The sequence below is a fragment of the Rhamphochromis longiceps genome, linkage group LG18, assembly GCF_057381845.1.
Source record: "Rhamphochromis longiceps isolate RC_006_pf linkage group LG18, R_longiceps_female_GT1.1, whole genome shotgun sequence".
NCBI classification, from domain to species: Eukaryota; Metazoa; Chordata; class Actinopteri; order Cichliformes; family Cichlidae; genus Rhamphochromis; species Rhamphochromis longiceps.
In genome coordinates this window covers 9,026,914-9,052,189 of record NC_140574.1, presented here as the reverse complement: position 1 = coordinate 9,052,189, position 25,276 = coordinate 9,026,914, and the positions used below count along the sequence as shown (strand labels likewise).

General features: G+C 41.0%; 2 protein-coding genes across 4 annotated transcripts in view; both read right to left on the bottom strand.

Annotated features, from left to right (window-relative positions):
* cadm3 (cell adhesion molecule 3) overlaps positions 1-24,845 on the bottom strand; it is a 123,660-nt gene extending 98,815 nt beyond the window's left edge. For 2 of the 3 annotated variants that reach the window (XM_085390433.1, XM_085390434.1), the window contains exons 1-2: positions 24,564-24,845; positions 22,800-22,957 (exon numbers count right to left, since the gene is read on the bottom strand). In XM_085390433.1, the coding sequence (XP_085246559.1) occupies positions 22,800-22,890 (91 nt within the window). In that variant the 5' untranslated portion in view covers positions 22,891-22,957; positions 24,564-24,845. Of the gene's footprint in view, positions 1-22,799; positions 22,958-24,563 lie in introns of those variants that run through there. The other variant, XM_085390435.1, reaches the window with a different exon arrangement.
* On the bottom strand, positions 7,707-11,274 carry LOC146647688 (E3 SUMO-protein ligase ZBED1-like). Its single transcript, XM_085389886.1, has 4 exons — positions 11,159-11,274; positions 9,144-10,204; positions 8,682-8,998; positions 7,707-8,473 (listed from the first exon to the last, which is right to left on the bottom strand). The coding sequence occupies exons 1-4, from the start codon at positions 11,237-11,239 to the stop codon at positions 8,118-8,120; spliced, it is 1,815 nt and encodes a 604-aa protein (XP_085246012.1). The 5' UTR covers positions 11,240-11,274; the 3' UTR covers positions 7,707-8,117.
* Positions 24,846-25,276: the final 431 nt, after the last annotated feature.

Here is a 25,276-nt window from a genome sequence, read left to right as displayed (position 1 = left end):
TAACATCAGAAAGATTGTATTTCATTTCTTTCACTTAAAAAGAAATCCAGATGACAAATATTTGCCATTACTGTTAATGAAAATGTGCCACAAGCTTTAATACTGTAATGTAAATTCTTGTTAACAACGTACAAGATTTCCCAGATTTCCTCTGAAATCTGACACTCTCTAAAATGCAGCACAGAAGCCCTCCGAGGCTGACAATCTCCCTTGTAATAGTGTCATTTGTTTATGGTAATTACTTTATTGTCAAAATCTGGCTAGGGTTTACAGATCTTACAGTGCAACAAATAGAACACGATAAAACTGCCAAAATGAACTTATTTGAGATTCAGTACAGCTTATAAAAATTCTGATATTATGAACGGGCAGTGTAATAAAAAGGACAACATGAAATTATCTGTTAAGGAACATGAAGTCCAATTTTGTTTGCTAAAGCAGAAATGATGAATAAAACATTACACAGCCTATTGTACTGCTAACCGTGCTCTGCTCTGAAATAATCTAAGACGGGACGTGCAGGACAAAGAAACTTATCATAGAGTGGTGGAAAAATAAGACCCTTAATACAGACGTTTCACACATTTTCACACTTCTCAAGGCCTTAAATTTAGATTTCTTTTAAGGCTCTTGCAATTTTAAAAATCCGTGGACGCTCTCGCTTGCTCTGTATTTCTTATTATCCCTCTGTCTCCTTTGACTCTGCTTCTCTCCCTCGCCATATGTGTCTCTTTCCCGCTCTACCTCTATCTAATCTTGCTTTCTGAAGCCAGGGAAGCCAAAAAAAAAAAGAAGGGCCGATTCTATTCTATTCAAATCCAAAGCCGGGAGAGCAAACTCAAATCCAGCTGAATCGCATTTAAAGCCGGGTTCCACTCTAAATGGAACTTTGTCGACTGACTGTTGGTTTGGGCACAGGGGCTACTGTGATTGACACTCTGTCTACAGCACAGCTGAGGTGACATGTTGCAATGATGACTTCAAGTTTTTATTTTCCATGTTTGTAAAGTATTTCTATGAATATAACCAGAATGCCAGTTATTGCTAGTAATGCACAGATTAAACTTTTGAGTTACGAGCTTTTCTTCTGGAGTACACCACCATCTTGCTGAAACATGTCAACAACTAGTAGATAGATTGCCATGCAACTTTGTTCACATCTTAATCTTCTCTAGAGGGTGAATCCTAATGACCAGCACTCTCCATCATATTCAAATTGAAGGTTATCAGTTAAATATTGGATCAATTGTGATGAAATTTGGTACAGACATTCACATTCCATTCACGATTCTTCTTTCCGCTGGTCCCACAGCAGATCATCTCCCTCCATCTCAGCATCCTCTTCTTTTACACTAACCCTCTGCATGTCCTCCTTGACAACATCCATGAACCTTCTCTACATTGGTCCTCTTTTCCACCTGGCATCTTTAACATCCACTGTCCTTCCTCTGCAAATCTGCACATTCACCAAACGCACGATCTGATATCATCGTGTTGGTGTTGTTCCCAGCTCATCATACTAAATGTTGTTCCAGGATCAACATTGCAAGTGACCAATCAGAATGTTGTGACGTCATACTTTTGCGACTTCGGGAAAAACCGCTGTAAAACAAAAAACTGTACTTAAGCTGCGCGAAACCGCCTCTGTCCGCCGATCAACAGACCCTGACCCAAACCCTAACCCTAATCCTTTAATAAACGGTAAGCGGAACTGATATTGTCCTTGCAACATTGGAATTTCATAAATGCACGAATGGCTTGGTGCGCAAAAGAATAACGTCACAACAATGTGATTGGTCACTTGCAATGTTGAACCTGGAACAACATTTTCATGATGATCTGGGGGACAACACCAACACGACGATATCAGATCATCCTCCACCAACTCCATCTCAACTCTGACTCTCTTATTTTTTCTTCACCCAAACACTGAATTTCAAGTTGACTTTTTCATGCCCCATCATCTATAAATAAATTCAGTCTGTCCACTTCTTTGGGTTATGACAAAAAAAAGCCTTACCTGAACTTTTTGTTGTACATATTAGGATGCCAACAAGGAACAATTTCATTACTGTTAAGAATTTTATTTGATGCATTTTCTCCAGAGCTAAAGAATTAAAAAAAAAAAAAAAAAAAAAAAAAACAGGAGATGAGAATTTTCCCTCCAAAAATCATGCTTAATTCAGCTTAGACTTGCTATTTAGCATCCACTGTGTGGTAGGCTCACTGCATCATCAGCACTTCCACTGACCTCAGGTAGCCACAGATAGCTGATGGCAGCAACACTGCAGCAGGTGGCTGATGTGTGAAAGTGCCAAGCAGCATGCCATTCAGTATAAAGCGATCATTGTTACCCTATTGTGTGTAAGAAGAGGTCAAAGAGGTCAAAACAGAAACCCAGTACTGAAAAATGTTAAATACGTCTTCTCTGGCCGTGATGAAGGCTTGGCTTTCACATTAAGCCCACAGGCAACACAATTTATTAAAAGGCAGCTTACAGATTCAGCTTACACAGGCAAGGTATCAATCTGATAGTTGGCCATAAAGCATTCCTAAACTTAAACTGGAAATGTGTATAAGAACATTAGCTTACCTCACTATTTTACAAGTATTGGCCCTTGTTATAAACTGATATCATCAGCATGTCTTTGTAGGCATGTTGTGAGGATAATTTTAGCACTTTGCTAACCTTAATACTATCCACAGTAAGCACAGCCTCAAAGAACTGCAGACTCTTTCATGTTTTAACATGAAATTCAGTTGTCTGCGCTTGCCATAGGCTTAAAAGGTAAAAGCTCAGTGATAACGAATCATTGTTAATGAAATTCTCCTTCAAATTAAGTGAGTGATGTAGGATGTTAAGGTCAGGAAAAAAACTTTTATCACAGATAGAAGTCAATTTCTGTCTGTGACAGTTTCAAATATCAGCAGCACAGAAGTGCCAATGAAAGACAATTAGATTTCCTGTTGTATCGGAGCTAAAGGGCCTTGTATACGGCAGGTGGAAGATTTCAAACACCATGGCTAATCAACTCCTGGATATAAATTATTGTCATTCCAGTGAGCAACAAAGTACATTTCCCAAAACATTGTCATCCTCTGTTGGTCTTTACAACTTAAATCTTGCATAAAATCTGCTGCATTGGTATATGTCTCTGCAGACAAATCTATGCACTAACACTGTCATGGTTAGGGATTCCCCCTCGGGCCACTGGCGCTCGAAAATGTATGCAGTCATAGCGGCACAGTGGGAGAAATCATCCGACAAATGGCAGGTGTTGTATCACTTTTATATTTCTTGTTTTTAATGGATTTACTTTCCTAACAGAGCAGATATCTGTGACTTCACTTGAAACTGTTATATAAATAGTTATTTTATCAGACTGTCTATCATGTCTGGCACTCTGAATTATTCATACTTATCTTAGTAGTATTAAAGTAGAGCTTTAAAGGTCCCGTTTCAGTGCTTTTTTTAAAACAGAGAGAATAATATGCATGATGATTTGTGTTGAAGCAGTGCATGTGTTTTTAGTCCTCCCAACAGTGAGGTGCTTTTCAAATTACATGAGCCACTGTGGCTTTGTTAGTATTGGTGTATGACTATTTGTATGTCTCAGCATGTGTTTCCCTATACCAGGGGTCAGCAACCTTCAACACCCAAAGAGCCACTTGGACCCGGTTTCCACGCAAAAGAAAACACTGGGAGCCGCAAATACTTTTTGACATCTAAAATGAAGATAACACTGTATATATTGGGGGTTTTTTTTACCTTTATGCTTTGTGTGAACAGCTAAAGTAAGTAAGTAAAGTTTATTTATTAAGCGCTTTTAACAGACAGGCAGTCACAAAGCACTGTACACAAAGATTAAAATACACAATACAATCAATAGACATTATACACAATGTAAAAGATCAAATGTAAATAATGTAAAGAATCTAAAATACGTAGATCAACAAAAGGCTTGTTTGAACAGAAAAGTTTTTAACTGCTTTTTAAAAAAATCCACAGAGCAACTACGGTGTGTTGCTTATGAAATCCATGAAGTGCTACAGAGAAAATTCCATTTTATTTATGTAATTAACACATTTTGAACTCTTAAAGAAATATAACAAAAGGAAAGACACCCAGCTGAACTAAAATGATCCAATAGCAAACAAAAACTGTTGTGAGCCGCCACCCTTATATCGCCTTTGGGCTTTTGGAGCCTTGACCTGACTTTTAAAAAAATAATTGGAAAAAAAGCACTATGCTGCTAAAAAAAAAGAAAATTTGCTAAATTCTGCCTAAATATGTATTTTACCTGGTTAATGTATGTGGCGGGGCGTGGTCTGCAGTGCCGCTGCAGGGGAATCGGGCGCACCCGCGGCACCCGCAAACACGCCTTTCCGCCTTAAAGTCTGTGCTCTCTCTGCTGTTGTGTTGGTATGTGTCGGGCTGTGAGCTGAAAAGCTACAGCCGGCTGTATGCGTATAGCAACCGTGTGTGAAAAGTGGTCAATAAAGAGATGTTAAAGCGTCCGGTCTGCCGTGGTATGTTTACAATGGAACTTCTGCTCCTAAACCTCTGCGCACAGCGTCTGCAAACCGGGGCTGTACGAAGTTCCTTTCATCTTTACGCAGGACTGTAAGCTGTCATCTGTGAGGCGTGAGTGGTGTTTGTTTTTAACATAGTTCACGGTGGAGAACAGCTGCTGACATAATGTGGATCCGAAGATCCATAATTGGCCTACCTGGGGTTGAAAGTCTCGATAAATGCACGGCATTTCGGCATGTGCTTATTTTGAGCGATGAAAAATAATAAAATATAATTTTATTTTTATATTTCAAAATCACAATAATCTTCCAATTTAGAAATACAAGTTAAAAAAAGAACTAAACACAAATAAAATAGACTTCAGCTAATTACTTCTAATTTATTTTCCCAAACCACCCGGAGCCGCACTATAAGGACAAAGAAGCCGCATGCGGCTCCAGAGCTGCAGGTTGCCGACCCCTGCCCTATACAATAAGAAACTAATAACAAAAATTAATGGGATATTTGTGAATAGCTAATATAGTTTTGTTTTGTTGGCATTTGTATGTGTAACAGAATAAAGTCCCAGAGTAAAGTGCTCCTGTAAATGTTTGAGAGTGGCTCACAAAATGTGCTCCTTTATCAGGTGTTTTTTTTTCCCCTTCAAATTGAAGATGTCAGATTTGATTCAGGTGGAGCTTTCATTTTTCATTTCAAACAGTGCAATATCAGTTGATTGGAGGGAGTTAAGAGATTCAACTCTGACAGTAAATTTGATAGCAGTACTTGAAAGACAATTAATCAAGACACCAAGATCGCCGGATCCTTCATTCGGTTCTCAATTCACTGTGCTAGCATGTGCCCCCTGAAACAACTCCTATTTGCATGTATATGCATGCAGTGCGGGATATCTATTGTTTAGAGGATATGTGCCAGTCAATTTACGGCATACTGGCTGAGGCTAATCTGAAACTGCCAGTGAAAATGATTGAATTTTTGTAATTACTTCACATCTTAACATGTCCGCAATTTAGCCGATACTCTAAACCAGAACCAAACGCAATGCCTGAGCAGATGCTGCAGGAGTTATGTGATTTTTACCAAGGCCATATTTCCAGGCCACATTATTACAGTGGGGCTTCAGTATGTGACATTTCACTTAGTGTTTTCTTAGTCAGGGCTGAGATCTGAAATGTGTTTTCTCACTCAGAGCAAAGTGTGAAAGTTTAGTTTGACACAAGCCCTAAAAATAAAAAATGAGGACGTTTGATTTGACTTGATGTGACACTTGAAAGCAAAAACATAATCAAGTTTTTAGTTTTGACCTGGTAAAATGCAAAACAGTAATAGCAAAAGACAGTAAATAATTGTTTAAGGTTAAAAGAAATGATTATTTATTCTGGATTGTGAAAATATCTTTTACTATTTAAATTTTTTTTATTAAAATGCTTCTTTTGGTGAATTCAGCACTCCAAACACGTCATCTCATAGGACAGAAAGCAGCAAATTTTTACTTAAATTGTTACACGATTATCAAAGTTGCAGAATGATTTCCTGTTTATGTACTTTGGACACTGCAATTAGTTAAGCAAAGCCTGGCAGGCTGTGGATTTCCAGTCAATTCTCATGCCAGGGTTTCAAATAATATTATTCAGATGGTAGCACCTGTATGTATCTATGTCTGCACGTACCTTTAACGGGTGGGCCAATCTGAACGAAGCATTGCATGAACGTGTTTTTAAAAAAAGATTGGTTATAAATCCCAATTCTTTTGATTTTCATATAAATGATCTTCATCTCATCATCCTCCTACAAATGCAATGTTACATTCTAAGTTTGTGTTTCTTTCATGTGTCACGTTCAACATGCGGCACCCATAACGTTCACCAAAATTTGTATCCACAACAGAATTTTGTGTGAATCACCATTTAAATTATTTATAAAATAAATCAATATTTGTATTATGTCACTATTTAAAAATGACAGGTTAATTATTACCAGCCAACATTACAGTACTCTATATAAGTATCAGACCCAAGGTTTACAATTTAGGGGTTTTTGTCTTTTAACTTGAACTCATTTCTATGGAGCTCGACTACATTGATACCTATCCTTTAGCGCTTGAGCACTGACACATTGGTTGTGGTATTACCTGTCACAGAGTGATCAGTCTTCTTTTGCAGAGCAACAAAGTCCACATTTGCATGTTGTAGGGATGGAGGATACAATGATTTATGTCCCATTTGATATCTTACAGATTTTTAGTTTATTTTAATCGTTCACTTGCTGGTTAGGTCTTAGGCACCAAAAACAACTTGCTTAAATTTACCACATTAACCCTAAATATTAAAAACTTAAACTTCATTGCAAAGCAATCCTTTCAGATTCCATATCTGTCAAGTTCATCTCACGACTGCATTAACCTGGTGTGTCACTGCACCAGCAGCGACTATTATGAGAAGTCTAATAAAGGTAGTTGGTTGTTGAAAGTTTAGCCTTCAAACTTTGAAAACTTCTTAAATGAACACGTCCAGCCTGATACAATGCAAACTCACAAAATGGCCTTGAATGTAAAGTATACAGTAAAACTGACAATGGCGATTACACATTACACATAAACTCAATGTGCTTAACATAAATGATAAAAACTGAATGCCCAAGGGGAATAAAAACATAATAACAGGCCTCACAAGCAAATAAAATACTAGCATTAATATTTCTAACCAAGATACTGTATCTTATATTAGATTAAATGGTAAACTTATGTCCAGATAGAAGCATTTTTCTAAGCTACACACACAAAAAAAATAATTACGCAAAGGATATTGAAACTTTTGAGATATATTCTTAAAATGCCTTCAATTGCATGAGGGCTTGGAGTGGTTTAACACTATTGAATGGCAGCTGATTCCACAGACTTGCAATACACAGCAGCATGAAGAAAAGCCAACATGTAGCCACCCTTCCTCTGGCAGCTGACCCTATGACGTCCTGAGTAAAATGCACTGGGTGGTTGATGAAACCAGGCCAGCTGTGAATCTTACAGCCCTGAGGGGAAGAGCCAGAAAATGTCACCAAACTCTTCAAACAACAACAAAAAGATGCTCTCGGAGGCACGCTGCTGAGCGCTGTCACAAACTCAAGCATGACACCTCCCATGTACAAGTCTATCAGAGGTGGAAAGAGTACTCAAAATTTGTACTCAAGTACAAGTACTGTTACACTGGTTAAATTGTACTCAATTACAAGTAAAAGTACTGGTGTTAAAAAAATACTTGAGTAAAAGTACAAAGTACTGTTCTCAAAAACTACTCAGAGTATTAATTACTTTTTAACAGACTGATGTTTTATTCTGTTGTCAATAGCAGGCATTCAACTCGATTCACCAGTATAAATATTTATGTTCAAAGCACATTTTTCAGATGAACAAGGTATAGAAAGGTAACTTGTTTTGTAAATAAATGTAGATATAAAAGGAGGAATTTTGTTTGTTAAAACAATGACAAAAATGTTTCTGAACATGCGTAGAACCATTTAAACTTTTCCCCATACACTGAACAACAGGCAGGTAAGTGTCTTAAAGTCTTAGCATTTCTTTCACACTTTACTTTCTGAACCTTTTGTTCAGTTTCAGCAAGAGCTGGTTTTCTAAATTAACAGAGGCAATCCGACTTCGTTTGGCAGTGAAGAGTAGACCAGCACAGCTAAAAAGTCGTTCACACGCAGCAGAAGCAGGCAGAGCTGTGTTCAGTTTAAGAGAGAGGTTTTTGATGGCTGAGAAGGAGTGCAGCAGCTCCATGGTGTCTGTGGCACAAGCAAGATAACCATCAAGCTCAACTGCACTTTGCAGCCTTCTGGAGATCGGTCTGGAGAAGAATTCATCTTCATCAGATGACTCTCTTTGCTGATCCTCACTCTCATGCTCTGTCGTTTCAAGATGTTGTTTGATGTATGTCAAGGCTGTAATTGCAAGTAGATAACACAATTTTGTTATTTAAATTTCAGTGATTATTCCTGAACACAAATTTAAAATCGGCAAATTCTCAAAAAGGATTGTTTAGTATTCAGGACAGACCATCAATAACTTACAATGTATTAGGTGAAATACTCACTTAAGCATGTGTTCAAATGTAAAAATACACAAAAATGGGATCACATGAATCCTTACCAGCCTCTATTACATCTGCTCTGTCAGTCCAGGAAGTCTTGAACTTGGGTAAGAGGACTGCAGCTGCAGCCAACTCTGGATCCTCCATCATCGCTCCAAAACGCTTTTGAAGGCCATTTTGCAGGGCTCTGATGAGTGGCACGCATGTCTTGCTTGATGTCTCCAGCCTGCTAAGTTTGGACAGTAGTTGTTGGATTACTGGCAGGAGCCATCCCATAAAGGAAGTGGACTCAGACTGAAGGATGTTTGAAGCTTTCACCAGTGGCTTCATGGTGGTACAGTACTCCCTTAGGAATGCAACTTCTGCAGGACTCAACCTGTAAGACACAACAACAAAACCCACCATGACTATAATAGGGATCTTCTGATTTAATATTAAGAGTCTGCTCACGTTTTTAACCATACATTAAGGAAAATTCACAAAATTTGCAACCATATTGGTAGGTGTCCAATTTTACTCACATTTTCACCTTGAACTCCTCACAAATGCTCCTGATGGCATCTTCCCCCTTCTCATCAATGATGCGTATTATCCTTTCAATGGCAAGGTAGGTTGAATTCCATCGTGTTGCATTGGGACGAATGATCTGTAGCTCACACTTGTCCTCTACCACTTCATTAGCCAAATGAGATCGGCCAGTTTTGTTCCAAATGGCCTGGCATTTTGCAAAGGTTGCACGGGAGAGCCTCTTGTAGGTTTCATTCATGCTCTCTGCTAGGGCAGCATCAGTTGTTGCCACAAGGTTTAGCAGGTGACATGCACATCGCTGATGAGGCGGAAGTTGATACTCCAAACCAGAGTCTTCATCAAGAATTGCACTTGCCTCATGGTAGTCAATATGGTCAGTCAGGTCAAGAGTTTCTGGGTCTGCTTCATCTTCAGCTTCATCTGCATCATTTTGTGCCCCAAACATGTGGAAGGCCTTGACAAAGTTGGATCCACTATCAGTTGTGGTTCTTACAACTTTGCCTCTAATCTTGTATTGGCAATGGATATCATCAAGCGCACCAGCAAGCATGTCAAATGTGTGAGACCCTCTCAATCTTTTGCATGCTAGTGCTGCAGATCTTCTTTCCAGGGACTCTTCCTCTATCCAATGGCATGTGACTCCAAGGTAACTTTTCTGATGAGCTGACCAACAATCAGTAGTGGTAGCAACAAATTTGACTTTATCCAATGCTGCAACCAAAGTCATCTTCATGTGATCAGCAGCTTCACAGATTCTGGCACGGACAGTGGGTCTGGAGATGACTTTGGCTTGAGGTTGTAATGTGGTAACCAATTCTTTGAAAGATGGCTGTTCTACCACTGCAAATGGCTGTAGACCCTCACATATGAAATTGATGACAAGCTTGTCAACAGTTGCTTGTGGAACATGTTTGTTTGCAGCTCTCAACATCAGGTCTGGTAACTTGGCTTGTGTATTTGCTGAGAGCTTGTTTGGTGTGGCTGTGGTCTTTCGCTGTCGAGATGTTGATGCCACAGTGATATTGTACTGCTCAGTCTTCGATGGATGTTTCCTCTGTAGAGATAAATATTATCATACGTCAGGTTCATACATTACTTCATAACATCACTGTGATTAACACTAAAAGAAAACACATTTTTAAAACATTATTCAACTAGACTTGAGCTAATCTTTGATTGTTGAGCATAGTATAAAAGAGTGGTGAATTGGTCAAATTTTGCAGATATATTGCTGTATTTATTCACAAGTGTAAACCAATTTTGAACGATCATTGCAAAAAACATGAATTTCTGTATACATTCTAAGTTCTGTAATATGTATACTATCTGTAAAAAGAGTATCGACCAATGTATCAGTATCTAAATTTTTAACTCCTTTTTATCAGTATCACCCTAAAGTTTTCAGTATTAGTCAGGTCCTAAAAATACTAAGAGAGCAAAATATGTGTATCTAGCAAATCTAATTTAAGAAAAGGGATCACATACACAAAAATGCTGCCCATACAGCTAACAAATAAAACCAATCCACATTATGTTCTTTAAAAAAAGATATCATATTGGGAAACATATAACCCTACTGATTAAGAGCCATGTCACTATGATAGACCTATATCAGGCCAATGATACTGATCCATCAATCGGGCTCTGGTACATGTCAGCTGAGAGCTGGAAGATTAATTTGAGATGCAGCTCAGCACTGTGTTCAAGTTTGTTTGTTTTTTTGTTTGTTTGTTTTTTTAAATAGGCCAGCTGATTGTAGGCCTGTGAGTTTTAAATGACTACAAGTTTAATTTATTGTAATGACGGTGGTTATCCAAATAATAAGCTAAAACATTCCTACGAATTGTAGCTCAATTATGCATGCACACACGCACATTAGCTAGCTCCGTCTTATTTTAATATCAGGCTAACCAATGGCGGTGACAATATCTTAGCCAAACTAGTAACCTTAACACACATGAAAAATAAGAAAGCAATATCATACACGTATAGTTGTAAAACCTCTTACCTCAATGTGTTTTTTTAGATTAGATGCTGAAGTCTTGTAAGCTGAAATGACTGTAGAGGTCAAACAAAGTTTGCACTGCATCTGGACGCTGTCTCCTATGGAAGCCCGTTTCCGCCACTAAAAAAAAAAAAAAAAGCTAGTATCCATAACTCGAAATTTCGAGTTATTTTCTCGAAATTTCGAGTTATTTTCTCGAAATTTCGAGTTAGCTCTGCCAATCAAAAATATACGTGAATGAGGTCGCTTTCTTGTTACCCGGAAGCATATGGCGCAGGACCGCGCACTGAAAAACGGATCCCAACAAATTAAAGTATGTTTGCTGATAGTAACACCATGTGATTCAGCTAATAACACAGGGATTTCATCATTTGTGAAGCCAGGCTGAAAACACTCAGCAATCTGTGCATTCACGACTGGATGTAATACCGGTAGCTTAGCTGTAGCATTTGTAGCTGAGGGCTTCAGCTTCCGGGTAACATGGAAATGACGTCATTCACGTAGATTACTGATTGGCAGCGCTAACTCGAAATTTCGAGTTGCTTTTCTCAAAATTTTGAGTTAATATGTCGAAATTTCGAGATAATAACTCGAAATTTCGAGAAAAAACCTCAAAATTTCGAGATAATAACTCGAAATTTCGAGAAAATAACTCGAAATTTTGAGTTATGGATCCTTTTTTTTTTTTTTTTTAGTGGCGGAAACGGGCTTCCATAGTCTCCTTTTCTTCCTCTGTACACGAAAAATTCCTCCAGGTATAGCCACGGGCACGCGTCCTCCGTCTTTTCTACGTCGTTTTCATGGTTGACAGTGTTGTCCTCTGTCTCCATTTTGGCTTCTTTGTCTCCAAATCTTTCGTCTATAAAGTAGTTTATACTCCACCATTTAGCACCTCCAGACACCTGTGCCTGCTGCTGCAGCGGAGTTTATTCTTTGCTTACGTCTTAAATTGGCGCGGTCTCGATTGCACGGCCTTATTGGCTGCAAAAATGCAGACGAAAGGTTTGAATATTAATTCAAATTGTGGGCGTACTCAGTAGTGACTTTTGATTTTATAAGTAGCGAAGTAGATTACATGGTGTAAGTTGTACTCAAGTATGAGTAAAATTACACACTTGAAAAATTACTCGTAAAAGTACAAGTACCCAAAAAATGTACTTAATTACAGTAACGTGAGTATTTGTAATTCGTTACTTCCACCCCTGAAGTCTATATACCTCCCCACCCTCCTGCCTGTGAAGATATCAACCTGAAAATAGCTCAGTGAAGCTGAACACCGAGCCGCCATAAATAAATCACAATAATATTTAAATATTCATTGTAGAATAAGAGAATAAGGGGGGGGGAAAGCAGAGGATAAACTCCTTCTTCTTTGGTTCACACATCAAAACAGTTTGCCTTGAGGAAGTTTGACTGCATTATCAAATTCTCCCTTCAAGGTACTCATCAAACATACAGTAGCTTGTGTAAGAGGCTGATAGTCGTCACGCCTCGGGCTGCCCGTGTGAATGAACAGCAGATAAGGGCGTGTAGCTCATTAGCTCAATTATATTATTCACTTCTGCCGTCTGTCGATGCACTACAAAAATAGGATCGAATGTGCCGGTAGATATGAAGACATCTTCATTGACACACAGGCCAAGGTAGAGTGATCATACTGTAAATATAAAGAGATGGGGGTTTCCATTCAGAAAATACATCAGCGTGGGGTTGTAGAGCCTCGCAGCAGGAGCTTGGTCAATAAATCTGTTCTTTAAAAAAAAAAGCCTATCCTTTTGTCACACAGAAGCAGGAAAAAATCTGAAACAATCAAAATAGCACTCGACATGCTGCGGCATTCTCAGCGTGGAAAACGGGAGGTCTGGCATGCACTCCTCAATCCTGCCCCGCTGTTTGCTTTTGATAGCAAAAGTCATAATGACATTCAAGTACTCACCAGGCTGAGAAATGAAGCTCTGACAGAAGGAGAGAGAGATAGAGACAGAAGGAAGAGGAGAGCACGGAAGTGTGTGTTACTCACATAACACTCAGATGAGTGTGTGAGTGCATGTGTGACCCACTGTACGTGTTAGGGTGAATGTGCTCAGGGTCGGGTGAGACATAAGTTGGTTTTGTGCCAAGTGGTGCAACTCGCTGCGGTGGAGACAGCAATGTTCCGCTGAAACCTAAGTCTGTTAATAAAGTGCGTGATTAATTTGCTCTGTGTCATTTTCCCAGTGTCCTCCTACAACACTACTTCAGAGATGACTTGAAGAGCCATTTAATTACTCAGCACTTTGCTCACTCGGAATTGAAGAATTGCCGGTTGGACAACACCTTATGGGGAAAAAACATATGCATAAGCAATTTGGGAACTGTTACATATCAAACGCCTACACTGTGTGTATACAAGAGGAACACAGTGCGGGGAGTATATATATGTATGCTGTATGCGCGCTCCCCGGCTAAACACAATTTTTCATCTGGCAGTCAACAGCCTGGCTCACAGGGGTATTTTTGTTTAAGTAAAGAACAGAGTGCCTTCAAAGCTCCATTTGAATATATGTTTGTGTGTGTCTTATTCATGTCTTTATGCATAAATGTACACGTGCATTTTCCTGGAAGTGTTTTTGTGTGGTCACAAGCATCTGCTTGTGGGTTTGCATTGCTGCCTCTAAGACCCTGTTTATAATTGGTTTGAGCTGGTGTCTTGGGCCATCACATTACAAGTAAATATCACCATATGCGCTTGTCTTTATCATGTTTCTTTAAAGTGTTGAGCTGACGACTAGTGTTCAGATTTCATTAATGTTTATGTAACCCGTTTTAGGTCAAGAGTTCGTTTACACAGATATCTTGTCACTCGCACAATCAGATATCATCCGATATTATCCCACATCAGGGAAGGACATGCACATGAGAGAGGGCTTTCTGGCAGAAAGCCAATCAGAAACAGTTTTAATACAGCGTTAATACTGCAAAAGGCTCTGTTTTAACAGAAACTACTATCTTTTCCTCAACTTAGCCATGTAGGTACTTTATCAAAAGAAGAAAAATGCATAAAAAATGAAAATATAATGTAAGTCTAATATAATTTGGGTTTCTCGAGGGTAAAATCCTGTGTTTGACCCTCATCTTCAAATTGACTTTATTGTGCTACACGTCTTCCACTACAGGACGCGTTGTGATTTAATATTTGTTCCTGAGTTATATACATAATTTGTCAGTTGTAATGATGGTCATGGAGCATCATTAACATGATTATGTAGGAGCAACACTAGCACGCTACAGCACTGTTAGGAATACATGAAGGTTGCATTTGTGTTTGCATAACAAAAACACCAAAAGCTAAGCTAAAGTGGTTTAAGAGATTAGAGCGATGTGTCTTGGTCATCTAAGAATCTCACTGAAACTGTCCACAACCTAATTTCTAAAACTAAAAACAATGACTTGCAAATCATTTTCAATACAATCTCAACTTTTTTTCTCCAGAAACTCAGTTGTTTATTCATGTCTATGTGTGTGAATGGCAACGTACAGTCAAGAACTTCATGTTCACTGAGCAAGGAGCATGTTTAAGTCTGCGTGAGAGGAAAGCTGGCTGAAAGACAGATAGATAGACTGCGTGTTTGTGTGTGCGTGCGTGCGTGCTAGCATACTGGGGTTTCTTAACAGTCTGCCTAGCAGAGGGTGAGAAAGCGAAGTGAAGGAGAGTGAATCAAAATGAAGTGTGTGTATCTTAGAGAACTGGCAAAGGTGAGTGTGTGTGTGTGTGTCAGTGTGTGTAGCCGATTCCCATGCAGGGATAAGCAGCTTAGAGAAGAAGCATATTCTTTTCTAAGTAAATCTCATTAATTTTAATTAGCTGTATATTTAGCCTGTACACCTGGATTGGGTGTAATTCCATTTGTATATATAGCGACAGGTGAAATGAGTCAGGTTGCAATTATATTGCTGAGCAGTCTCGCATTAGCATAATGTCCTGTTTTTTGATTGTGTCGCATGGCTAAGAAGGATATCAGAGGCAAATATGCATTCCCTTCATTTTCCTATTGCATGCTCTGTGTAGCGCGCCAGGGCTCGTCCTTTTAAGCGTTCACCTTTTTTTCTCTTGTGAGTTCTTTCTCCCTCCCTCGCTCCCTACACTGTTTCTTTTCATTTTCTCTCCGGTCTGTTCACCCCATCATTAGAGTGCGCTCACTTTTTTTTCCTCCTCCCTCCCAACCCCTCCTCCTCCATTTCCCTGCCGTCATGCACCCTTACTGTATGGTTTTCTCTTGTTCACGTGAATGCCTCTGTCTTTCTCCCTCTGTCTCCCTCGCCCTCCCTCCTTTCCTTGGTAATCAGCTTATCCTATGTGTGTCCAAGCTTCTATGTCTGCGTTCCTCCTCTCTTTGTTTCGGATTCATTCAGCAGGGAGATTAGAGATGCCTATTTGGTGCTTTTGTCTTCAACCGGCACAGTAATGCTGAGTTACACGGTGTGGCGATGGCCCCATCGTCAAAAGTCGCATCTACTCATCACGAGTTCATCGTACCTTGATCGGTGCAAAGGGTCAGGTCCAGATTAAAAGCCGAGCCTGGACCTCTCGACTGGTCACCGTGAGTTTAAAGTCTGCACTTGCATTACAATGACTCACTGATCATAAGACCTTATCTACCGCTTAAAACGAGGCATTATATTCCTTTCGTGAGTTCCTAATAGAAAACATAGATGTGGCACTTTTTAAAAGCTCAAGGATGACAGAATAAAGCAAACAAGATTTTTTCATGCTCATCAGCAGACTGCTGCTTTTTTTTTCCCTTTAAAGTGATGACTTCAGTTCCTCCACTTAAGACAAGAATAGACGGGAGCAGCAAATCTCATAAAAGTGTAATGATACTAATTTAGGTCATATCGCTGTGTACAATGAAAATGTTCCAACAATGAAAATATTCACTGTATCAGGCGGGTACCTGTCTAGGTTGTGACATTGAAGGAGAAGAACAATAACAATAAACCAAAAACACTTTAAAAGAACTTGAAATGAGGTGCATGAACACAGAGGAAACTAAACAAAAAGACAATTTACTTCCTCTTTCTTTTAAAACATTTAGCACTCTTGCATAATTTACACCTTGTATTAAAATTCAATTTCTTTGGATCTCTTTAACTCAGAAAAAAACATGGCTTTACAGAGAGTAAATACATGGCACGATCTTAACGCTATCAGGTCCTCCACACCACCCACAGAGATGATCAAACCTCAGCCAGGAGTAAATAAAGTGTATATTCGCATCCTGCAACCACTGCAGAAAAGTCTAAACTTCTCCAGAGTTTGCCGTTCCTTCAGCCTCTCCAAAGACACCTACAGTGGTACAATACAGCACCACACTCAGATCCCATCAGTTTCTCACTCCTATCCCCTTTTTCCCCTAGCCTTTACAGTAGTTGCAAACTGCAGTAAAAATCCCTCGTCATCATTTTTGTTGCCTTCCAGGAAAGACTCGTAAAAGACGACCTTTTCCACTTCAATGAAAAGTAAATCCAGGCTCTATAGTATCATGTCTAATGATCCTATGCCCGTCATGGCTGTTCTTGTTGACAAAGCAACCTCCCCAAATGACACCCCCGCTTTGCATTGGCTGCATTAAAATATTTGATCCGATTACAATGCAGCCATAAATGATGAAAACACATACACTAAATGCCAGGTAGTGCATTAATTCAAAGGGCATTTAAATAATACAGAATGAATTTCAATAGCAGATCTGCAGTATATATAGAAGCTATGAGCATTCAAGTAGGGTGGTACAATATGATTGGGAGGCATAAGGAGTGCAGCAGTGCAGTGGAACCATAAATGAATTCTACTGAGCAGTGGCTGTGTTACAATGCAAAAACTTTAATAATGATACTGTCCAATAGTTTCAATGCAGAAAACATATCTCTGTAAACAATAAACTTGCAACTAAAACAATAAATAAATATGCTGTGTATAGGAGGCAATATTCAACTCTGCTCCGGCACAATAATATACCACTAAAAAGTAATTGTATCCGATTTTAGGATCCAACTGGCACTCAGTTGAACTGATAATCAGCCAGTCGATGGTAAAGCTATTAAAAAAAACTTTGCCGCATGTGCTGATGAAGGACACAGATTCAAAGACCTTGTCACTCTGTCTGCTGATTCACTTTAATAGCGCTAAAGAAAAAGTGTCAGACATCAGATTTATTCTCCTTATTCTCGTGAGACTTTATACTACATTAAGTACTAATCTGGAGAACTGCTTCACAGTCCTTTTCCTAAACTGGTTCTATATTTGACAGTTATATTAGAGGCTCAATAAGACTCACCATCCAGTCAATGGACAGTGATATCCTCAGCAGAACTAGGTAGAGTTCCCTACACAACACACAGGTGAATTGAAATGGCTTTATGGTTGTGGTATCAGTGATAAGATCCCCCCACAGACACACTCTCTACCACAAGCTGAAGTGATGGCATCATTAAAAAGAGGCAATATATAAGAGCAACCTCCGCTCTTTCATTGGTGGAGCTCCTGCGCTCAGGGGGAACCCTCAGCACTCAGAGTCAATCAATACAAATGCTTCGCTTTACAGCCATGCACTCGAATCTTCCAGCACACGGTCATAGTTGGAGTTTACACACAGCACAGTGATGTGCTTCAACAAACAGATACACCTTTCCAGGAAGCCCTTGGTCTGACCACCCATGCGCTAATGACACCATTGGTGATTTCCACCCCTGCAGCAATCAATTAAAATACCCGCCAGAGAATTTCAGCAGATAACATGAGAAAAGCAGGCAGGTAGGAATGGGGGAATGAGCGCGAGGGCCTTGATCAAAGGAAAAGCCAGATGAGTGCTGAACACAATACGGGCTCTTGTTGGTGGAAACATGGTAAATTAATTTATTTCAAGGCTGACGCTGTTGTTGTTGTTGTTAGGTTTGTTTAATCTGTAGTGTGTTTGTGAGGTGATGGTTTTGAAGCTGGCTGCTCTGTAAATGCGGGACCCCTATTTTTCACAACCCTGAGTTGCTGCAAGGTGATGTGTCTTCTGCGAAGCACCAGAGAGGGCGACGAATGCGTTGCCGCTCATCAAAATCTCAAGAGCACTTCTTTCTTTTGGTTTCTTAATGGCATTTGCTGTTATTATGATGGCAGCATGCAAGACTGATCTGTTCTGATGTAATCTCACTTTGCCTGAGAGAGCCTGGGTGGATGAGATCTGCTTCAGATTGATGAGGTCTAATAGAGTCTTGTTTGGGTGCAGTTGATACTTCTAACATCCGAAGATACTGGTGCGCCACTGCATTTTAATTCTGCTTAATTTAGCTACAAATGACTTATCAACACTTTTGCCTTGTTGAACTGTGACCTTCTCTTCCTGCCGCTTACGCATGTGTAATGTTTCAGCATGTCGAGAGATGTATGAGCATAACATGAAGAAACAGCAATGTGTACAATGTGTGATGCAAATCATTCCCGGGGGCTCTAGTGCTCATGGTTAGAGCTTTGTTGGAAGTTTAATCAATCAGCCACAGCACACTAATTAATCGGCATGATGAACAGGAGAAATAATTGGTTTTCTGCCAGATGTGAATCTGTTTCAAACTAATGCCAGCCAATCAGAATCCAATTTATAATCAGAAAACTGATCTGGACAAGAAAACACTTAAAGGATCAGAGAAGAATAAACACACAAGACAATAGAAGTAATATGGCTTTAGATTTAAAATTCCGATAGCAGACAGTCTCCTGGAGCTTTACTACATGTTTTAGCATGTGTATTTTAGATGCTTAATTGGATCCATGTAGTGTCACAATCTCCTTCAGTTTCACAGATTCAAATCTAGGATATGTGCTAGATTATGTCATTGTCGTTTTTCTCTTAAAAGACAAACATATTGTTAACTAACTGGCATGATTAGTATAAGAATAATTAATTGGGCTCCTCCCCAGATGTTTCTGAATGAATCTGCAGAAAACTAATGAGGGCTGTCTGGTTTTTCTATTGAAGCGGCAGATGTCATTAGCTACAGCCCACATTGACAATACTGATCAGCCCACACTCCAATCAGACCAGGTAACCAGTGGCTGAAAGTAATAGAAGAGCACTGGAGGAAATAAATAGCCAGCACTGAGATTGGAAACCACTGGTTTAGCCCCATGCCAGTGGAGCCAAATGGAAAAATAGCTTAGGCCTCTTATTAATGTCACAGTGGCTAGGCGGTAATTCCCCCAGGCTCTGTGTACCTCGGCTTGTTAATGAGTCACTGCTTATCAGTCAGCCTTGTTAACAGGCAGAGGCCTCCCATCCAAACCGCCTACTGCTATTGTGTGCTAGCCGTACTGTGTATTAGCCAAATGTTCCCCCATCTTGGCACACAGGAAGTCAACACCAAACAACAGCAACACACACAGGAAGTGGGCTTTTAGCCAATGAGAAAGAGCTGCTCCTGGGGGAAAGGAACCCATTCTGTAGCAGTATAAAGTGAACCACTGGCAGAGACACACACACGCAGAGCCCTCCCGCCTATAAATCTTACCACACTAACAACTGGTCCACACTGCTCCCGTCCTTTAATCCTTATCCATTACTAGCCTCAGCTGGAAGCATCGGGATTCATTCAGTGTTTCTGACTAGCAGAACTCGCTGAAGTAAATAAACTATTAGGCATGTTTCCTGCCATGAATGCAAACACTCTACTGGAGTCTGAGATCAGACTGCCATCAGGCTGCCATAGCGTTGAGGGCCAGGTGGTTGATTGGAGGTCGCAGCACACTGTTCTACGTGCTGTCAACTGAGTGCTTCAGCAGACGGACCCTCACACTACACAGCAGTCCTGTGGCAACTGGGTCAGCGGTACAGAACCAGGGCACAGCCGGCCAATTGCATGCCTAATCTGTGCCCTTCTGAGAGGCACTTTCCATCTACAGCGCATGGCTGCACATCCAGCTGTGGAAATGGATATGTCAAATGGCGTGCAATTAGTGTCTCCCTGATTCGTTCACATGCTCCAAGGATGCCTGGCCACAGATAAATCCAGAGCAGAGTTAGTGCTGTCCTTTCCATGACTTTGACATACATCAAATGGAAGTCCAGGATTGATCAAGAGTTTAAACTATCATGAACGCTATCATAATACATGATCAACCCCATATGTCCTGGGAAAGTATTTCTTTTTTCTTAATTGTACCTCTCTGACCGATGATAAGAGACAAACAGTCAACATATTTTTAATCCACTGTGGACTCTGAGTATAACAATAATAGACGGTCCTACTCTGATGGCTCATCTGCTTTAACGTTGACTTGCTGAGCTAATCGTTTTCCTCTCTGATACATAACACTGAATTATTTAAGCTAAGTAGACCCTTCTCTTGCAAGGCCACTTAGCATGGAGATCTCCATTATGACGGCATGACCCACCCTACTCCACCTTCTACTAACAGCTCTGCTGCTGTGTCACAACATTCAGACAGATCGGAGCGGATGTGAGTGATGGGCTGGTGCTTTGCGGCTTATGCACTACATTTCCCTCTATAACTGCAACACCATTGCTTACCACATTACTCAAATGTCAAGAACAAAGCAGCAAACACAAGATTTATTCATGAATATATCTATTTTTCTGTATCTTGAATTTTTTGGCATTGTTCCTTGGTGTTGTATGTGTTGAATAAAAGCTGGGTTCCTTGTTTGCCAGTGGGAAAATCTACAACTTTTCATTATTTCTTGCATCAAGGCCACTAAGACAAATTTCAATACTACTGATAAAAAAGTATCCGGTCTTCTTCTGATTAATGCATTTCTATATGGTGCAAAAAATATATTTTCAAACATTTTTGACAAGTGATTCTGACTGATTTCACTGCAGTGATATTATTAATTTGGTTTCTGTGGAATTAATACAAGTACTTGATCATTATTTGATGACACATATTACTGACAAAAAGACATGGATGCCAAAATTGTTAACTCAGCACTCCACGGTTGCTTCCCATCTCTCAGCTGTGCTCTTTGACGTGTTTTCTCATCTCCTAAATGCTGTCAGACGTCCCAGGCTTAATTACTCTCCTTGACTGACATGATAATGTAAAACAGCACTTAGGTGAGACCAAAGCAAGAATTGGTCACGCATGGTCAGGCCTCCCTCCAGGCACACCTTAATCAAATGTGACATGCGTGTGAATGCGAGCCAAAATCATTTTCGGACCCAAATAACGAACCAGCGCCTGGGTTTCAATGACGAACTACACAGTTGGGGTCAGCATCCTGACAGGAGATTGATGTTTCATCATCAGTGCCTCAGTCTGAGGTGATTGTTTGTGCATTTCTCATCTTCAGCAACTCTAAAGGTTTTGACATGCTTCCATTTGCATTTGTATTACAGCGGCCTGATCCCAACTTCTAGACATACCCATATTGTTTCTCACTTTCTACCGCACTGACCAATGTGAGCTCACACCGACAATCCTTCGCTCCCCCAAATTGAATTCATAAATGCACGGAAACTCAAGTATACCTATTTCAACAGAAAATAAAAACAGCTGATGTGGATAAACAAATTCAAAGTACAGTAAATGTAGTCTGTGTGCGTGCATATCTATGGGCGTATACTGTGTATTTCTCCATGCATATGCATGCAGTGTGTATTCACAGGTGCATTCAGATTTGTGAAATAGTGTGGGTGTGCATAAGTGAATACAAGGGGCCTCTGAGAATATATATTGGAAATGCAAATCAGGGAACATCTATTAGGAGCCTTATTACCTGCTATATTGTCTTACAGTTCTTTGTCAAACTCTGTGCAAAAAAATACCAAGTGTAATGAGAAACATGCCGACAGGATTCTACCTATGTCAATCAATTTTCTGTGGATTGAGGGCCAGTGGTGACGCACCATTTTACCACTGGCAAAACTCGTCCTCTAAAGGTTGTATTACCAGCAGTCAGTCACTTGAGTGTTATGTAATTGGAAAGCACATCGGTCTGTATATTCTCGCCACTCACAGCAAGGATGATATCATTACAAAGTGCTTCTCTCATCAAATCCTCTCTTACCATCCGCTTTGAGCCGCACCCAGCTCATCGCAGTTTGAGCTTCAGCCATAAGGACTGTCATATGTCTGTATAAGAGTTTGCACGCTGCTTTGCCCCTACCTGAGAAAGCACAAGACAATCGCTCTTTATCTCCAAGTGTATACTCATGAGAAAGACAGAGAGATGCTAAGCAGGTAAACATCCAAGACTGCTAATGATGAGTGTTTGCCTGTGTTTTTGCATCTTAAGCGACCTTATGCAAGTCATTTAAGATGTCACTGAGAGAGAAAAAGAAGAGGAAGTTACTGGGCAGTGTGCTACTCTGGCAAAGGACCTGCAATGCACTGCTGAGCCCTACACCCACGTGCGAGTCACACACATTCCTAAAAAACAACAGCAGAAATCCCACTGGGGTCTGGGGAGGTGGGAGTGTCCCATGTGCTTATTAACGCTGCTCTGATTCCCTTGTCATAATACAGGAAACAACGAAAAAGCCTCAAGTAAACAGATAAGGGCCACCACAAGAGACAGACAGAGAGGGTCAGGGAGGTCAGGGGCCCAGGGAGAGACAGTAAGAGGCAGACAGATACAGAGGGAGAGAGATGTGCTTACCAAAGCTAGTATTGCTGTGAACCGCAGCTGTGAAGAGTACTGTCAATAAGCTGACACTCCATAATGCAAAGGGGGCTGATGGGAAGGCCATGTTCGGGCACACAGATCCGCCTGTCTCACTGAATCCTCAGGAGGGCAGAGGAGCTCTGGAGTGTCACCTGCAGGGAAAGCAATGGTGAGATAAAGAAAACAAGCAGGCAAGGCCAACTGGCCACTAATTGCATCCCCTGCCACTGGTTGGCTGCAGCTGAATAAACGCTTGGCCCACCCGTTACTCACGCGTTGCTCCATGGGTATTCATCGATCTGGTTGTGTCATACTATACCGACGACTGATTGAGGGAGGTGGGAGTAAGGAGAGAGTGGGCGGTGATAGAGCCAAACAGAGGAGTAGACGGAGATGGTGGCGATGTTTAAGTGTTAATGAGGGGAGACGAGACGAATGGGGGTGGTGGGGGGTGGTGTTCATATTACTGTCAATTTATTCCACTTTAACAAGCTGTGCGCATGTGGAAAGAAGGAAAACGAATGTTTCTGGGGCCATTTTCGAGCTCCAACTAACTCACTCTAATTAAAAATAACGCTAAGCAACATTCCCACAATTGGCAGTGAAAGAAAAAAGGAGAAGAGGAAAGACAATGAAAGACACAGCAGCAGCGGAGAGATACACCTGCCGCCCGCTGAGAATACACGGTGCGCTTTGCACTAGACCGGAGACGGACCGTCGTGCTTAATAGCTTCTCTGGCACTCGCTCTCACTCTCTCTCTCTCTCGCACTCCTTCTCTTCCTCTTTCTCTCACGCAGATTCCTTAAAATAGCAGTAGCTTGCGCAGAGGTGAGCCCTCGGTCCATCTGTGGACGGCTCCCTCATTGTCATCGCCGAGAGGGAACCGGGGCTGTAACGTTGGCTGCGGGACGGACGCACGAGCGGGCGGTTAGGGCGGGGACAAGGGGTGGGATGGAGTAATGGAGCGGAGGGGGGACGTGGAGGAGGGGGGGCATGTCATGGGAAAGGGATGTTGGGGACTAGAGACGGGGTGGGGGGTGTCTATGTTTATTGTTGCTCCAGCCCTTTCTGTTGAGTGATGTCGAGAAGCGAAAACAAAACTGGACCAAGTGTATCCATGGGAAATAACGCGGAAACTGAGCGCGAAGAACAGAAGTTCTTTGCTTACGCTTAACGTGGAGAGTGAAACCAATAAAGATGACGACAATAAAAATAATAACAACAATAATGAAAACAACAACAGCTCGCGCATGGCTACCTGCATTGCTGCGACGGACCGCGAGAGCACCAGAGGACTGGTTCTCAGGTCGGAAAACCAGTCCTTCTCCCGCGCTTGCAGAAAAATCTGGTGCTCTTGAGAATTTGGGAGACTCTTGAAAAGGCTGGAGAGAGGTGGCTGCTGCACACCCCGCGAGTTACGATCTTTTTTTCTGCAAAAGAGCGCGGAAAGAAAAAAAAGGAGGAGAGGAGAGGAGTCGGGAACAGCGCAGACAGCCCGACAACAAAACGTACATTTAGAGTAAATTATGAAACACTCAGGGATTATACACTTCTCTCCCTGGGCAGGCATAACGGATTACAGAGAGAGAGAGAGAGAGAGAAGGGAGACTCGCAGTGCGCACACGGACACATTCCTGGAGACGGAAAAGCGTCACCACTGACAGGTGTCTCCTGTCCGCCCTACAGGCTACATCCTAACCCTGTACATTAATACAAACTGTGAAACATTGCACGGCAATAACCACACGCTCACACACCGGTATAGTCCGCCTCCGGAGTCGGGTTTTGTTGATGCTGGTCTCCAATAAGGTCCCCAGTAAGGTCCCTCCTTTGATGCGCAGCAGTCGCTTGTTCAGAGCCTTCTTTCAATCTGCTTTTATCGACTTTTTTCTCTCTCCTTGTTCCTTCTCCCGACTCCTTGTTTTTCTTGCTTTTTCCCCCTCCGCTCACTCTCTCACTCTGTCTTTGTATCTCTATCTCTCTCTAGCTCGCTCTCCACGGCTACCGTTCACTGCAGCAAAAACAGACTGTCTGAAAGACGAGCGGGAGGGGAGGGGACACGGGAGGGAGGGATGGAGGGAGGGAGGGGATTTTAATACGATTTGGCCCGTACCACCGGGATAACAGGGCCAGAGCAGGGGCCTACTGACTGAGAGCAGCATGAAGGAGATGGAGCGGATAGTAAGATCTTACCATAGCGAAAAATCATCGTAATGTTGCTATAATATCCCACAGTGAGTCATCTGACCTTATCTGCCTTTATGGAATTTCATTATCCCCTGTTGTACATAAGCTCGCTTTATCTAAAGTTTCCATAGCCTACAGAGTAGGTACAAAATTCTTCTCCTGAATTCAGACCTACATATCTCATATCGGGTCATCTGAAGCTGATTGTCACGGTTCTCAGTGGAGTATAATGTTTCTTATCATTGATGCTTTGGAGCTATTACTTATATCTTGCAGATAGGCC

Coding starts and splice junctions, on each gene's coding strand:
- LOC146647688 (XM_085389886.1), bottom strand. CDS start 11,239: ATGCAGTGCAAACTTTGTTTGACCTCTACAGTCATTTCAGCTTACAAG. Junction 10,205..11,158: donor ATCTAAAAAAACACATTGAG/GTAAGAGGTTTT, acceptor TTATCTCTACAG/AGGAAACATCCATCGAAGAC. Junction 8,999..9,143: donor GAGGAGTTCAAGGTGAAAAT/GTGAGTAAAATT, acceptor TGTGTCTTACAG/GTTGAGTCCTGCAGAAGTTG.